Source organism: Leptodactylus fuscus, chromosome 10 (genome assembly GCF_031893055.1).
Source record: "Leptodactylus fuscus isolate aLepFus1 chromosome 10, aLepFus1.hap2, whole genome shotgun sequence".
NCBI classification, from domain to species: Eukaryota; Metazoa; Chordata; class Amphibia; order Anura; family Leptodactylidae; genus Leptodactylus; species Leptodactylus fuscus.
In genome coordinates, this window is record NC_134274.1 from 52,478,459 (window position 1) to 52,495,466 (window position 17,008).

Below are 17,008 nucleotides of genomic sequence, written 5' to 3' on the forward strand. Positions count from 1 at the left end.
ACAGTGATAACTATACCTATGTTATGCATGCCACTTTTACAGATTTTGAGAAAAACAAATGTGAAGTCTGATACAAATAAGGCAAATGATGCACTGGGGGTTGACATTAATCCCCCTGGAGCACTCACTGTTGTTGCGGCTCAAGTAGAATGAGTGATGTCACAGCAGTGGGAGAATCACACAAAATCCTTAGCTGTGACAATTTTTGTCGCAACTGGCATTTAAAGAGGACCTTTCACTATCTGGGGCACATGCGCTATAATACACTTCTAGAAAGCAGATAGTGCGCTGAATTCAGCGCACTATCGGCTTTCACAATCTGTGCCCCCGGTGAAGAGCTATCGGTACTGGTACCGTAGATCTTCACTGTCAGAAACGCCCTTCTGATAGTGAACAGCCACAGTACCGGCACTGATAGCTCTTCACCGGGGGCAACCGAATGGGAAACCGATAGTGCCCTGAATTTAGCACACAGTCGGCTTTCTAGCGGTGTATTAAAACACATGTGCCCCCGGTGGTGAAAGGTCCTCTTTAAAAACTCACAATCCTGAGGTTTGCTACTCCTTCACACCAAATATCCGGTATAAATGAATAATCTCCCCCATTGTGTTCTAATATACATAAATGCATTAAAGATCTCTGCTTGCTTTCATTCTTCTGTTTACTTCCAGTGGATAACAATCTGTCCATGGTCATGTGATAAAGCATGTGCTGTAACTAGGGTTGAGCGATTGGGATCAGAAATGTTCAGATTCCGATCGGCGATCGAGTAAATTTCTCTATAGCGATCGGAATTCCGATCCCAATCTTTTCCTGCGATCGAGGTTGGAGGTTATTTCCCACAATGCTTGGCTACTGGCCAATCATTGTGGGAAAAGCTATAGTATCAGATGAGCGAGTACTATTCGAAACTCCTGTTTCGAATAGCACGCACCCATGGAAATGAATGGAAGCAGCCGGCACGCAGACTTTGCCGGCGTCCTGCCTCTTATTCCCCTGCGTGCCAGCTGCGTCCATTCATTCCTATGGATTTACCGCAGCCTGCCACTCTTCTGCTTTGTCCCTGTTTTACCGTATACTCAGCTCTGCTACATCTGAGATGTAGAAGAGTCCAATATATGGCACAGCATGGAGGAAACAGAAGAGTAGATAGATACTATCTACTCACGAACTTCGCTCAACTTACCTGCACAGTTCCGCTGTCGCTCCCCGTTCTTCTCGGTCCGGTCCTCTCTCATTGACGTGAAGGCATGTCAATGAGAGAGGACCGGACCGAGAAGAACGGGGAACTGCAGCAAAATTATGCAGGTAAGCGGAAACCAGGGGGGCTAAGTAGCCGGGGGATTTTCTTTTAATCACTACACAGTGTAGAGTAGTGAATAGGATTGTTTTTAAAATCTGATCTTCGATTATTAAAAAAAAAAATCCCATTGACTTGCATTGGGATCGGGATCGAATAGAAAATGATTGGAAATCGGATTTTAAAAACGATCCTGAAATTTCAAGATTGGCTCAACCCTAGATGTGACTGTAACAAGCCATGCACTTACCTGACCTTACTGACATGATTATGGACTGCCCATCACATGATCTTGGACAGATTGTTATTCACTAGTAGTAAGCAAAATAAATGACAGCAAGCAGAGATATAGGAAACTCAGAGGAATTGATACAAGAAGTATATTGAAAAATTGTAGAACTTATTGTATAAACAATAACATTTGTCTTTTAATATTGGTCTGCAAGTGGCAGACCTTTAACCACTTCCCGATATGTGCTACACTGTTATGGCAAATGTGGTATCTTTAAAGATGACGGCCGCCATAGCTACCGGGTCTCCATTTTATCTTATCGTACCTTTATTGATGCATAGGCCGTGCTGTTACTATGACAGCTGGGAGCCATTTGAAGTCTCCCAGGCCTATAAAAGTAATATAGCCACGGAGGCAGGTTTATGACCAGCCTCAATAGTTATATAGTGAAAGTCCCATAGACTGCCAAATCAGAATATTAAGTGGTATCATTACAAATAACAATTTGTCCCACAAATATTAAAGAGGACCTTTCATGTCCTCGGGCACATGCGGTTTTATATACCGCTAGAAAGTCAACAGTGCGCTGAATTCTAATATTCTGCTGATTTCTTTTGGTCCTGAAGTTTATCTACATTATGCCATCTGACCTAACGAACATCCTAGTTTTGTGTACCTGTCATCTGAGTTCCCACAATGCACTGCTGTCTAGTAAGAGGAGTTTAGCAGAAGCATTACAAGATAAGCAAATCATTTCAAGTGACTAAAATTGAAGAATATTGTAATCTATGATCGGAGTCTCACCAAGACCAGTCCTTTATAAGAGCATATGGATAACATAGAGGGAATTCACTGCTAGAATTCCTCTCTAGGAGCAGCTCCCATTTTGGCCATGTCAGCATGCTACCTGTAGTTCATGCACTATGCTCAAGGTGAAAGATTCTCCTTAAAGGGGTTGGCCACTTTCAGACCAATATTGAAAAACAAATGTACAATAAAAAGTTGTACAATTTTCTAATATACTTTCTGTATCAGATCCTCACAGTTTTCTAGATCTCTGCTTGCTGTCATTCATTCTGTTACTTCTAGGAGATAAAAGTCTGACCATGGTCATGTGATTTACGGTCCAGGGTCATGTGATGAGCACACAGGTGCACAGCTGATTACCAGGCAAATGTCTGATTATTGTGCTGTGACCACGACGAGCAGCACCTGTGCTCATCACATGACCATGGACCATAAATCACATGACCATGGTCAGAGTTTTACCCTCTAGAACAGACCTGGGCAAAGCATGGCCCGCAGGCCATATCCGGCCCTCTGACTGATTCAGACCGGCCCGAATAGCTTGACTAGGGAGGCGTGTCTTAGTGCCGGCAGGACAGTGCAAGAAGATGGAGACATGTGGTGTGTGTCATAAGGTACTGAGAGGGGAATGTGAGATGCAGGGTGGAGAATGTGTGTGTGTGTGTGTGTGTGTGTGTGTGTGTGTGTGTGTGTGTGTGTGTGTGTCTCAGTAACCTAGGGGCAGAGATGGAAGGGGAATCTTATACTAGGGCAGAGGTGGCAGATGGAGGGGGGGGGGCATGAAACTGGGGGAGAGATGGAGGGGGGACATGAAATGGGGCAGATGAAGGGGGATATGAAACTGAGGAAGAAATGGAGGGGGGGGGGGACATGAAACTGGGGGTAGATGAAGGGGGCACTTAAACTGGGGACAACTGGAGGGGGCATTAAACTGTGGCGGTAGCTGGAGGGGGACCTGTCTGCCTCTAGTTGCCCCCAGTTTAATGTTACCCTCCAGCTACCCCTATGGTTTAATGTCTGCTTCCAGCTGCCCGATTTTAATGTCCCCCTCTAGTTACCCTCAGTTTCATGTCCCGCGCCAGCTGTCACTAATTTATTGCCCTCTTCCAACTACCCCCACTGTTTAATGTCCTCCTCCAGCTGCCCCAGTTTCATGTCCCCTCTAGTTTCCCCCAGTTTAAACTGGGGCACCAGGAGAGGGACCTAATACTGTGGGGCAGTTAGAAGGGAACATTTTAATGTGGGGACATATAATGTACGGGTGACTGTAGGAGGATTATACTTTGTGGGCGCACATGGAAAGATGATTGGGAATGGGCAGAGTCAACGTAGAAGTGGGTGGAGCTAAACTTGCCGCGGCGCACATGGCCCTCTAGCATAGTTTCAATTTCTTATGTGGCCCCATGGGAAAATTAATTGCCAACCCCTGCTCTAGAAGTAACAGAATGAATGACAGCAAGCCGAAATCTAGAGAACCGTGAGGAATTGATACAGAAAGTATATTGGAAAATTGTACAACTTTTTATTGTAAATTTGTTTTTCAATATTGGTCTGAAAGTGGCCAACCCTTTTAAGGACAGTGTTCAGTATCTTGCTGTCATAAATTTAGGGCAAAGTGCATAAAGATAAGTGCGCTCTATAGCAGTTGTAGTTTCATTGTTACCATAACATAAGTGAAAAAAGAAAAGAAAAAGTTTGGGCTTGTGCTCCAGCTAATGATAAATTAATCCTTGTTCTTTTTCCCTACAGCTTGCACTTGCTAGATCTGCCTTGGGAAGATGTGCTAGTCCCTCATATCCTTTCATATTTACCATTGAGGCACATCATAAGTCTGCAGAGAGTCAGTAAAGCTTTCCAGTCCTTAGTCCAGCTCTATCTGGCCAATTGCCGCAGTTTTGATTCTACGCAGGTAAACTGCTGAATGTTCTGTGACTTTACATGTGTCATACGTCTTCAGAATACTACAACTACAACTCATATACACATTCCCTGCAGGTATCATATCCCTGTGCCTTCTGCCACCAGCCTCTTGTCTACTTTTTTCTCTTCTCTTCTCTGATCACCAGTTTCTTAGATTACTTGCAGTATACTGTGTGCTTAGTAGTCTGAGACACTGCCCTCTGCTTTTGACTGGTCTATCCACTATGAAGGGGTTGTCCAGTATATTTTATTATAGTGGCATGAGGCAGGAAATGAGAAAGGTGAAAAATTTGAAAAAATAAAGTATTATGCCCCATTGTGGACCACCCATGAACAATTATTATACTCTGGGGTATTTTCAGACCTCAGAGTATAATGATCGGAGATCCAGAGAGATACAAACATAAACACTCTTATTTACCTCTCCTGGGCTCCAATGCATTCCCCGCTGATGTTGGCCATCTTCAAAGATGGACCAGACTTAACGTGAGCCAGGTTTGGGTCACGAAGCATAATGACACAGGCCCGGCCCACGTGATGTCACCAAATAGGCCCGAAGCCTTCTGGAGTGCAGGAGAGGTAAGTAACAATGTTTATTATGTTCCCTCACCTTCCCTAGCCCTCCGATCATTATACTCAGGGGTCTGAAAAGTCCCCCAGTAGGTCTGAGTCACTCCAGCAGGTAACAGCCTATTTAAAAAGCAAAAAAAACACACACATCAGGGGCCAGCGGGCCCCCTAATGTCCTGGGCCCTGGGGCAGCCACTACCCTGTAGTTACACCCCTGTGAGTATGTTGTGTTTTTTTTTTTTTTTTTTTTTTTTTTTACTGCAATAACAAAATACCCGGGACAACCCCTTTAAGGCTAAGTTCAAACTTCTATCATGTTCTGATTAGAGATGAGTAGTGTTCGATCGAATACTACGGTATTCGAGGTACTCGTACTCGATCGAACACTACTAGCTGTTCGAAGTTTAAGGTTCGATGCAGAACCAGCGTTGATTGGCAGAATGCTATACATTCTTCCAATCAACGCTGGTTCTTCTCTTACCTTTAGAAGTCTTCTCTGTGCAGCGTCCCCGCGGCGTCTTCCGGCTGGAATTCACTCTGCCTAGGCTAGGCAGAGCCGACTGCGCATGCGCGGGCATGCCCTTGCATGCGCAGTCGGCTCTGCTCAGGCGTCGGGCCGGGCAGAGCCGACCACACATGCACAGTTGGCTCTGCCTAGGCCCCGATGCCTAGGCAGAGTGAATTCCAGCCAGAAGACACCGCGGGGGCGCTGCGCCGGGAGAAGACTTCAAGGGGAATCCAGCCCGACCGTCACTCGTGGACTTGGTAAGTATAATTTTATCGAATTTTGCGTACCCCTGAAACGAGCATTTCCCCCCATAGACTATAATGGGGTTCGAAATCCGTTCGAACAGCCATACAGTGTGCGGCTGTTCGAATCGGATTTCGAACCTCAGATATTTTAGTGTTCGCTCATCTCTAGTTCTAATGCATCATAGGATCATTTCAATGGCACAGACTTTATTTATTTAAACCTATGTCAAACAAGTCATCATGTCACATAATCACTAAACATAAAGATACCAAAAATCTCTATATAAATATAAATGTAATGTTAGATATGACCGACATCCTTCCTGTCTAGGAAGAGGAGTGATACAGTATAGAAAAGTTGCTTGTGTTTTGGGCACATATATGAAGGGGCTGATTCTGAGACAGGGGGAAGGCCTAGCTATGGAGACTGGATAGACAACCCCTTTTATCACATCACTGACAGAGAGAGGGGAGGATTCTGTTCAAAACTAGTGTATATTGTATCAGTTACAAACATTTTCAGGGTACGGAAACCCGGCAGTCAGTTTTAAACCCATTCAAGTGGTTTGAAAAGTGAGCGCCTGTGAGCGTTTTGTGCCTGTCTGCAGCGAAATCGTTTTTTTTAAAAACTTTGTATCCAGTTATAAAAACTGGTTTTGCTGCGGACAGGTACAAAACAGTCACGGGCGCTCACTTTTCAAACCCATTCACTTGAATGGGTTTGAAAACTGACTGCTGGGTTTCCGTCCCCTGTCCACTTTCTCGGGGCAGAAGACGGAAACCCATCTGGATTGCCTAAAATGGAGACCGGGCGCAGGTGTGAACCCGCCTTAAGTGTCCTACTCAGTCTTTCTGCGGATGCTGTTATGTGAGACCCCCACACCAATCATCTGGGCCTCGAATTCATGCCTGCCTCAAATTCTTCTTTATTTTCCACTATGTGAACTCACGCTTAGGGAGCCTTCACACGGAGTTTACGCTCCGCTCATTCTGAACGGCAATCATGCTTTTTTTGTGAGGGGAAACAAAAAGTTTAAGAAAAAAAAAAATTTAGCTAGGAAAACGTTAGCAACATTTTTTTCAGAAAAATACCGTATGTCAAATCACCCTCAGAAAAAGTTTACAGAAACTCATTAAAAATAACATCTTAAAATAAATCACAGATTTTCTAGAAGTGTAAACCGAGGCATGTGATAAATTTATCTCAAGGTTTCTTGGAAATAATATCATGAATATGATGAATTTCCTTCCCACTAAAGAATCAATTGTGTGATATGAAGCGATCGATCCAATTTCACCCGGATTCCTCCTCTTCTCAATCAATAATTATTCAGTAAGGTAATTGAAATAAGCAATGTGGCCTAATATTCATCATGTCTGTAGTCACAAGGACTTAATGAAGATCTTAGACAAGACATTGACCTTTTATATAGCGAGCAGTAGGTGGCATGGCTGGCTGACAGATGATGTTACCTAGCTGACAGAGCCACTTAGATAATAGAGAAATCCAATTCCAAACAAGGCATCTCACATTCTGAAACTATCCATGAGACTGATCAATAAGTGCTGCTCAGTGCGATATGTTTTCTTATATTTTTCATGATGAACAGGAACTGTGTGATGGATCTCAGGATTACAGGGATATCACTGGCTATTGTAACACGAGGGAGTACATACATACCCCCTTATGATTTACATGTATGATACCTGTAACCAATGTAACATGCATGTTTTATCAGCCCTTAGTGTCAACTGCTTTATAGGGAATGTGTCACATGAAAATGCAGGTTCTAGAGTAGTCTATATAAAGTCATTTATATCTCTGCCCATTGGCTTAGGAGACCAGTAGGTGTTCTACTCAGTGACCATCCACCCAGGAACACCTACATAACATCCTTTACAGAGTAGAAACACTCACTGGACCCCTAAACTCAGAATAATCTTATCAGGAGATGACAAGTTATACTGGGATGTCTATCAATCTGATTTTAAAATATATAGTCTTTGCCAAGGCAGTCCTACCACCTGCAAAATCTGGGGTCCCAGAAAGTAGACATGCGAGAGGTATTCTGTAGTTACTGCAGACTGTGACTGCTTCATCACCTGAGTTAAAGGTTGATTTGGGACATAAACCATCCACAGGTCTTTATAGGCAGGAGGGTTTAGGGCTAGTTCACATGGGGGGCAAAGAAGCTGATTTTGACAGCGTATTTCGCTTCAATATCAGCCCCTTTACAATGGAGCCCTATGTGAATAGCTAGCTTTTTTTTTTTCTGCTAGCAGAAAAAGAAGTGACATGACCTTTCTTCAGGCATTTTCTGCCTGAAGAAAGCAATAGAAGTGAATGGGAGGCGAAAAACGCACGTTTTTTTGCAAAGATAAGTGATGCTTTTTTTGCAAAAAAACGCACGGAAAAACCCGCTAGCTGTTTTTTCAGCCCATTCACTTTACAGGAGGGGAAAACAGCCTGGCTTTTTTTTTAAGCTGTTTTCACAAAAAAAAAAAAAAAAAAAAAAAACACTCCAAAAAAAGCTTGGCAAGGTAAAAAAAAAGCTTCCTAAATAGGAAGCTTTTTTTTCCCGGTGGCAAAATAAGCCACACGTTATTTACGAGTGAACTAACCCTTAGCGTCCCAGATTGCCATTTTTATAGCCATCTGTACCTGCATTAAAATGACAAACAAACCTTTAAACTGATGAGTCTCATTGGATTCATCTCGGGTGCTCGCAACGCCAGCGCAGATCTGCAGTGAAGCCAAAGACGTACACCCTGGCTTCACCCTATGTATAGTGGCATGGCGAGTATAAAACTTTTTTTTATTATTATTTGTACTGCAGGCATGTACGGCTTTACAATTTACAATGTTTGCAATTGCTTTACAATGTTTGTACAGTGTTGCACAGTATGTTGGTGCTATGGAAGTGAATAAAATAATTATATCATGTTATATGCAACTGTCTTTGTAGATATGTCTGACCTTTTTTTTTTGTCCTGACAGCTCGGCTCACAGTTACCAAAAAGTGCTTTTTCTAGCATGCTTAGACACAATTCAGTATTACAGAGACTTGACCTACGAAGTTGTTCTGACTGGTTAACAGATAAGGAGCTACTTCCAATCATTGGACAGAACCATCATCTCCTTCATATCAATCTGAATAGCTGTGTCCAGCTGAGCCGTCAGTCCTTGGTAGCCATCTCTCTCAGCTGCCCCCACTTACGGAATATCTGCTTGGGCCACTGTGAATGGGTGGATTGCCTGTCCCTGCGCAGCCTGGCAGATCACTGTAAATACTTGGAGGCTGTGGACCTGACAGCTTGTCGTCAGCTGAAGGATGATGCAATAAGTTACTTGGTGCAGAAAAGCAAGCAGATCAAATCTCTCTCACTAGCGGTCAATGCAAACATTAGCGATATTGCCGTGGAGGAGACTGCTAAAAATTGTCGAGATTTAGAGCACTTTGACTTGACTGGATGTCTGCGTGTCAAGAATGAATCCATTAGGTAAGCATGCATATAGTATTGTATTTTAGATTGTATTTATACAATACATATTGTATTATACTTTACTGACATCTGCAATATTTATACAAGATCCATCAAAAGCTACTAGAATGTAAATGGTGTAAGGATGGGTTCACACTACCGTTATCCGTCACATGAGAGTGATAGACATTAAATGACAGATGGAGTCCGCTCTGTTGGGCATCCGTCTGCATTTACCCCAAGCTTTCTTCCGTCATGTTTTTTACTTTTCCGACTTAAGAAAAAGTTGTGCATGCAGGACAAGAGTAAACAAACATGACAGACAGCATCTGCAATGTGGTTTACATTGGAGTCAACAGAAGACAGCAACGGACATTAATAGTGGTAGTGTGAATGTAGCCTTAGTTAGTCTGTGATTGATTAGTTGCAGGCAAGGCTGTATTTCAGTTGTTATGTACTTCATACAAACTTCTTATCCAGTCACTTAGTTATCTTTCGTCACAGGCCACCTAATAACACAATTCTACCTTGCCTGGCCTAAAAGACTACCTACATTTGGTGCCCTCTCTCACGGCCCTATTTTGGCTGAGAAATATAGTACATCTATCCGTCATATTTTCCAATATGACCTCCGCTCCTGTGAACTCACAGCATCATAGTCATATATGACATTATAAACTTCAGTATTACTGCGCTTACTTGCTGTCAGTGCAGGACAGTATGGTTGTGGTGGTTCTGAGGACCACAGTATCATAATTCACTCTCATGCTGTAAGATCATGGCCACATTTGGGCCAGGAAATACAGCCGACACATGGACTGTATTTCTCACTACTAACTAGTAGTCTCCAAAAGGAGACCCATGTCAGAGGTTCTGGTACTTCTGCCAGAAGTAACTGTAAAAATAGCAAACAAATAGCTGAGAAAATCCCATGTGAACATACTGCAGGAGATCCAGGGACACTGGACTCTAGATACAACTTCCAATGTAGCTAGAAAGATCCCTGAGAACACAGTTAGGAACGCTACTTGCAGTCTATGACTAACATCCCATCAGCAATAACACAAGCTGCTAGTCAGAAGTACAGAGACTCTCAATATACACACACACACTGAGCTGCGAAATGATTCAGACCCTGCGTTCCGGTATGCCATGGATCCAGTAGGTAGCTTTAGGGTGACTGTTAGTATGAGGCTCCACCTGCTATATCCATGTGTAACCAGGTGGGTTAGGGTTACATATAGGAGAGACATAGTTAGCCTCTTTTTCAATACTGCAACACCAAAAAGTGCAGAGACTTTAGTTGTGTTAGCAGTGATGGGCTAGTGGTCGGGACAACCAGACCAGACAGCTAACACTCCCAGAGCAGAGGCAGCGCCACCTACTGGATCCAACCCACTGTGCAGATTACAGGCAGGAAAAGCTGTGAGAAAACATGCAAAGGCTGGGAGAAGAGACCTGCCTCTTTACCCTTCCACTTCCTATGTTCCCAATTTGAGATTTTTGGTTTCTAAAGGTAGGCTAACCCTAGAAACAAGGAGCGAACAGCATTTGAGAAGGAGGGAGACACCTAGTGGCAGTAGAGTTACATATGAGTATCATTATATTACTAGTTTCATCTGTTCTGTGGATAGAAAATGCCCATAAAGACAGAGAATAAAAGATATATGCATCAGTATTTACATCTATTGAAATTTTCTATTGTGCAAAAACAGATTTGTTTTTGCTTAATATAAAATAAAACCAATGAACGTAAATAAAGAGAAGATACTGATGGAATACTAAAGCATCCAGTTTCATGTCCATATCACAGAAGCAAGGCATAGGGACATGTCCAATATCTCCTCACTACTGCATAGGTGCCTTTATTTAAAAGGATCCTATCATTAAAACTAATTTTTTGTCCCTAACATGTCGGAATAGCCTTAAGAAAGGCTATTCTTCTTCTACCTTTAGATGTCTTTAGATCCTGCTTTTCGTCGGTATGCAAATGTGTTCTCTCACAGCACTGGGGACGGGCCCCAGCACTCAAACAGCACTGGGGGCATCCCCAATGCTGAGAGAGAATTCTCCAGCGTCGCCTCCATCTTCTTCAGGAACGGGCTCTCTTTGCATGTTCTTCCGGCGGTGGCTTCAAACTCCTAGGCCTCGGGCAGCCGACTTCGCATGCCTCCAGGCCACAAGAAAATGGTCGCTTACAATACGTTGCCTATGACCTATGAGTTTATATACTTCTTTGGTGTAAGGCTGCTTTCACACGGAGTAACACTCCGCTCATTCTGACACGTAAACATTGTCAGAGTGTGCGATGTAAAAAAGAATCCCATTGACTTCAATGGGTTCAGTCTTGCGCTTGCTACCCATTGAACTCATGGTATGCGCGGACCACATTGAAAGCAATAGGTAAAAAATAAAAATAAGCCTCCCATTGAGTTCAATGGGTAGTGCGCGTAAGCCGGCACCCATTGAAGTCAATGGGATTCTGTTTTACTGCGCTCACTCTGACAAGTGTTTACGTGTCAGAATGAGCGGAGTGTTACTCCGTATGAAAGAAGCCTAATAGTGTTGTAACATTGCCATGTAAATAGGACTTTCACAGAACTCCATTAAGTAGGGCAGCCTGTAAGTATAATTCAGCATCTCTAGTATTACAGCTGTATAATACACAAGACTGCCACGAGCCACCTGCTGAAATGCATTTAATTGCTGTGTAACACGTTTGAAGCAGTTTATTTCTCGCAGCAATACCGTGTGTGAATGCTGCCCAGTGACAATACTCGGAGCTGGAGGCAAGTTCTTTCTTCTGTGTTTGCTTACCAGGCAGTTTTGGGAAACCATTAAATAAGTAATCACAAGGACTGTGGGTTTAACATCCGGCGTTCCTCTCCAGGAGAATATTTATTAATATTTTATACATTTACACTGATAACTTATTTAGAGCTTGGAGACTATATTAAGGTGTTGAGTTTTGATCACTTGGGAATCATCATTGACATATTCCAATGATGTTTGTTATAACAGGATCTGTAAAACAAATACAGCGTTTGTCATAAAGGCCGAGCTTCCTAATACTAAAAAGTTTGAAGTATTGAAGTTTGGTTTGATGTACAGATGCATGAGATCCTCCCTAGATCAGTCCCCATCCCCCTCCATAAAATGCAGCGGTGAGAACAAGAGTAGCATTCATAAGAGAATCTACTTGTGGGCGTCGTATGACAATGAGCTATAGAAGTCAGCTGAGAATATGGTACATGCCATGACAATCCTCAAAGTATTTCACAAGGAGAACCCATACTGGACAGTTACTAATAATGTTGGGAAACAACAACACGTTAAAGAAGCTGTGGGAAAATATCTAGACCGCATTATAGATATCTCTAAAGACAAGCGATTAAATGTAGAGATGTAAAAATGACTTACAGAGATTGTCCAGTTTAAGACTTAGGCCTTGTTCACATCTGCGTTTGGATTCTGTCCGGGGGAGTTCGCATGAGGACCCCCCCAAATGGAATACCGAACGCAACTGCAAGCGTTGTTTCAGTGAAAGCACACGGACCCCGTAGACTATAATGGGGTCCGTGTGATTGCCGCAAGATCTCCGCAGGGATCATGCGGACAGGAAAGTAGTTCACAATCTACCGTATTTTGCGGACTATAAGGCGCACCGGACTATAAGGCGCATTACCCATGAGCGCCTTATAGTCCTGCCTAGGTCCATATATAAGGCGCACCGGACTACAAGGCGCAGCGCTGTCCGGTGCGCCTTATATGATTGAAAGCGGCGGCCGGCAGACTTTGCTGGCGGCCGCTTAACCCCCCACGTGCCAGCCGCTTCTATTCATTTCAATGGCACGCTTCCATTAAAATGAATGGAAGCGCTCGGCACGCGAGGAATTAAAGGGATTCTACCTTTAAAAGAACTTCCTTCTTGATCACGTCGGAATAATCTCCTTACCTTTTTACCATAGCCAGCGCCGCCTTCTTCCGCAGCTCCGTCTCTGTCTTCTTTGGGCCTCATGGATGACGCATGCGCAGTCGGCTCTAACAGGCTCTCGCAGCCAGAGCCGACTGCGCATGCGTCATCCATGAGGCCCAAAGAAGACGACACGGAAGGCGCGAACACAGCTCAGGGAGAAGGCGGCGCTGGCTATGGGAAAGGTAAGAGACGAATAGCCTTTTTAAGGCTATTCCGACGTGGTTAGGGGGAAGAAGTTCTTTTAATGGTAGAATCTAGAGTTGAGCGAGTACTGTTCGGATCGGCTGATCCGAACAGTACTCGCTCATCTCTAGTAGAATCTCTTTAAGCAGCGGCCGCCGGCAAAGTCTGCATGCCGCTTCCATACATTACAATGAGAGCGCGAATACTATTTGAATAGCGCGCTCCCATTGCAATGTATGGAAGCGGCATGGAGACTTTGCCGGCGGCCGCCGCTTCAAGCCTTATGTAAGGCGCACCGGACTATAAGGCGCACTTTCGATTTCTGAGGAAATCGAAGTATTTTATGTGCGCCTTATAGTCCGGAAAATACGGTACTTTGCTGTCTGCATGATTTGTGCGGGCAGCATGCAGCAAGCACATGGATCCCATTATAGTCTATGAGGTCTGTGTGCTTTTACTTCACACCGCTTGCAGTTGCGTTTGGTATTCCGTTCAGGGGGTCCCCATGCGAACTTCCAAAACGGAATACTGAACGCAGATGTGAACGAGGGGGTAAGATTGAGAGTCAAAGGTTATTGTTTGTGTAATGAAAAGTTATACAATTCTCCAATATACTTTCTGTATCCATTCCTCACAGTTTCTAGATCTCTGTTTATTGTCATTCATTCTGCTTACTCCCAGTGGAAAAAAAAAAATCAGTCCATGGTCATGTGACATACAGTCCATGGTCATGTGATGGACACACAGGTGTACAGCTTGTTACCAGGCAGATGTCTTAATACTGTGCTGTGACCATAACGAGCTGTGCACCTGTGTGTCAGTCACATGAACCTGCGATATACATCACATGACCATAGACTGTACATCACATGGTCACGGACAGACAACAGAGGCGGGAGAAAGGAGGAAAAATATGAGGCCAGCTACAGGATAAAATGAGTCATTTCTGCCTGGAGAAAGCGGGATGTCATAAGTGATGTGAAAGAAAACAGTCTCTATATATTGCAGATGTCCATGCCTTGAGGAACCCTCAGATTCCTACTTTTACTCTCTCCATAGACTTTTATTGTATAGGTTTGATCCTTGGCAAGAGGCGGCAAATAAGTGAAAAAATTGAACATTTTCTTTTTAAATCATGTTAACCATAATTTTAAAGAATTTTTGGTGAGGTTTTATTTTTTTATTCCCCATGTTTTTATTTTTTTTTAAAACAAAATCTTAAAAATCCTGCAGTTCTGACTTCTAACCCCTAAGCCAAATCTCTACTTCCCTCTCTGCACAGGTCACAGAGCATGCCTACAACACTCTGCCACAGAAGGCAATAGGTTCATTTTGCTTGTGAAAGGCAGCAAGTCATAAACTATTAGACTTAACGGCAAGATTTTTAGGATTTTTTAAATCTAGATAACATGAAAATGTAAAAACATTGCCAAAAATTCTTCAAAAATATGTTTAATATAAAAATGTGATTGAAAGAATAGGTCATTTCCTGAGTATGCTTTTCTTTAATAAAGTATATCACAAAGTTTCTAGTCATCGCCTGTACTATATAGCAGTTTGTAGCGATGGAGCCGCCCTCAGCGATCCAGACTGAACAATTGCATATTGTGAAATAAATGAATATCTCTGCAACGGAGGAAGACATTTTAAAGGAGAATAAAGGCATTACAGGCGAACCCGACCTATCTGTGTTTCTGTTTAGTATGTTTCACACAGACCCTATAGACTATAATGGGGTGTGTGTGTTTACCGCATGAATCATGCAGAGAGAAAAGTACTTCAAGCACTACTTTTTGCATGACTTGTGCAGACACCGCACGGAAAATACACAGACCCCATTATAGTCTATGGGGTCTGTGTGCTTTCACTGCTCACCACTTTAAAATGCATTCAGTATTCCTTTCTGGGGATCCCCAAACGCACTCCCTGAACAGAATACTAATTGCAGATGTGAGCCAGGCCTTAGTTGTGGTGCAGGTAGACACAGCAAAGATCATCTGGCATGTAAGGACAGCGGTCTATATAACCTGTTCCACTATTACTTTATACATTGAGTCATTGTCATGAAATACAATATGCTCAAACACTGACCATTACCGGTCACCGCTACAGCCACAGATTGGTAGAATAGCCATTTCCTGTGTTCTAACAGGGACCAGTAGGGACCCAATAAACGGTGGTAGGGAAGTACTAGTTTGTTTTTGGGGGTTTTTGCGCCATTCTAACCCTTTGAACAAAAATGAAATTAACTATCAGGAAACCTGCTTCATGGACTAATGTCTACATGACCAAGACTGGGATATTAAACTGTGAGCCCGTATGAGGGCAGCAGGTTGTCTCTTGAAAACCAAAGGATCGGGTATGTTTAACGGCCTGATGATGTCTGCCATTGGGGGGAAAGCTAGGAGACTCCATATACCTCTGACAATGTCATTGTGTTAAGCTGATATTAATCCGGCAGGTTTTTTCACCAGAAATGGTTCCTATTGTTTTCAGTTTGATTAAATCCTCTTCTTTCTTTCTCTAGGACTCTTGCGGAGTACTGTGCCAAGCTGAAATCCCTCAAAGTAAAGCATTGCCATAACGTGACAGAATCTAGCCTAGGAATCTTGAGGAAGAGAGACGTTACTTTGGACGTGGAGCCCCCCTTACAAAGAGCATTGGTTCTCTTGCAGGACGTTGTTGGATTTGCACCATTTATTAATCTTCAAATTTAGCAATATCTTCAACACAAGGCCACCCATTATCTCATTTTCCACCACTGCCAAAATCCCAGAAACCCAGCAGGCATGACCCATAACACCCCCACACTGGCATACAGTCTGAAGCCAAACTTTACAGCAGCAGTAAAGATTTTAAAAGGTGCTGTGAGGACGGAGAACATTACTTTGTGGCTGGAGGCAGCCGAGATTTACTGCCATAATTCAACAGGAGGTTGATAGTGATTATTAGCACATCAAGATCTTTGATTTGTTGACCTTTTACAGAGCAGGGAACAGCAGACTGCCCCGCCGGTGACACCACCGATGGCGTTATTTATTACTGCAGAGCAGGAGAAGACATATTTACACAGTATCATTCACTCCAGCTAACTTCATGCAGCGACCGAAGCGTGGCTAGGCTGCAGACTAGACTATCAGGCTAGATTATGAATATGGATAGACAGAGTGGTGGAAATGTTTTGTGTTCAATGATTACATTAAATTAGAGTTAATAAATGAAAGGATTATGTGAATTCTGAGGCCGGGTGTTTGCATTTTACATTGCTAAACTAAACCATGTATATTCAATAAGTTGTATGAGATCAGCTACCAAAGTAGCCCACTGTATAAACTGGAAGACCAGAAATATAGGACCAGATGAAAGTATAATCTGGGCACGTGGCACTAGACCATCTGAAATTTTCCAGTTTAAGTGGAGTTAGATCCAGACAGGACATATACACTGCATGCACTAAAATGTGCCGTCTTTATTCTGGATTTCATGCATAACTGCAGCAGATTTCACCATAGGCATTGCAAAATCTGCAAAATTTGATACACTGCAGATGTAAAATACACAATATTGATCAATTTGCAGTGCAGATTTTTTGCACAGATTGGGGAAGATTGAAAAAGATTGATGTTTTTGTCACCAGTTGATGCCGACATAGGAGGCTGTTGCATAGTATGAGGTGCACTCTAACTAATGCAATGCACTGCAGCCATATTCTGTACAGAACAGCACTGAGACTGCACAGGTCCAAACAAGCAAGAGCCATGCTGATAGGAAGAGTTGGGTAGGC

The 17,008-nt window shown here is 43.2% G+C and overlaps 1 protein-coding gene across 5 annotated transcripts in view; it reads left to right on the top strand.

The window, feature by feature from the left end:
- The window catches only part of FBXL15 (F-box and leucine rich repeat protein 15), a 28,388-nt gene extending 11,929 nt beyond the window's left edge, over positions 1–16,459 (top strand). For all 5 annotated transcript variants that reach the window (XM_075288289.1, XM_075288290.1, XM_075288291.1 and 2 more), the window contains exons 3-5: positions 4,089–4,248; positions 8,581–9,083; positions 15,752–16,459. In XM_075288289.1, coding sequence (XP_075144390.1) covers positions 4,089–4,248; positions 8,581–9,083; positions 15,752–15,941 — 853 coding nt within the window. In that variant the 3' untranslated portion in view covers positions 15,942–16,459. The remainder of the gene's footprint in view (positions 1–4,088; positions 4,249–8,580; positions 9,084–15,751) is intronic.
- The last annotated feature ends 549 nt before the right edge of the window (positions 16,460–17,008 follow it).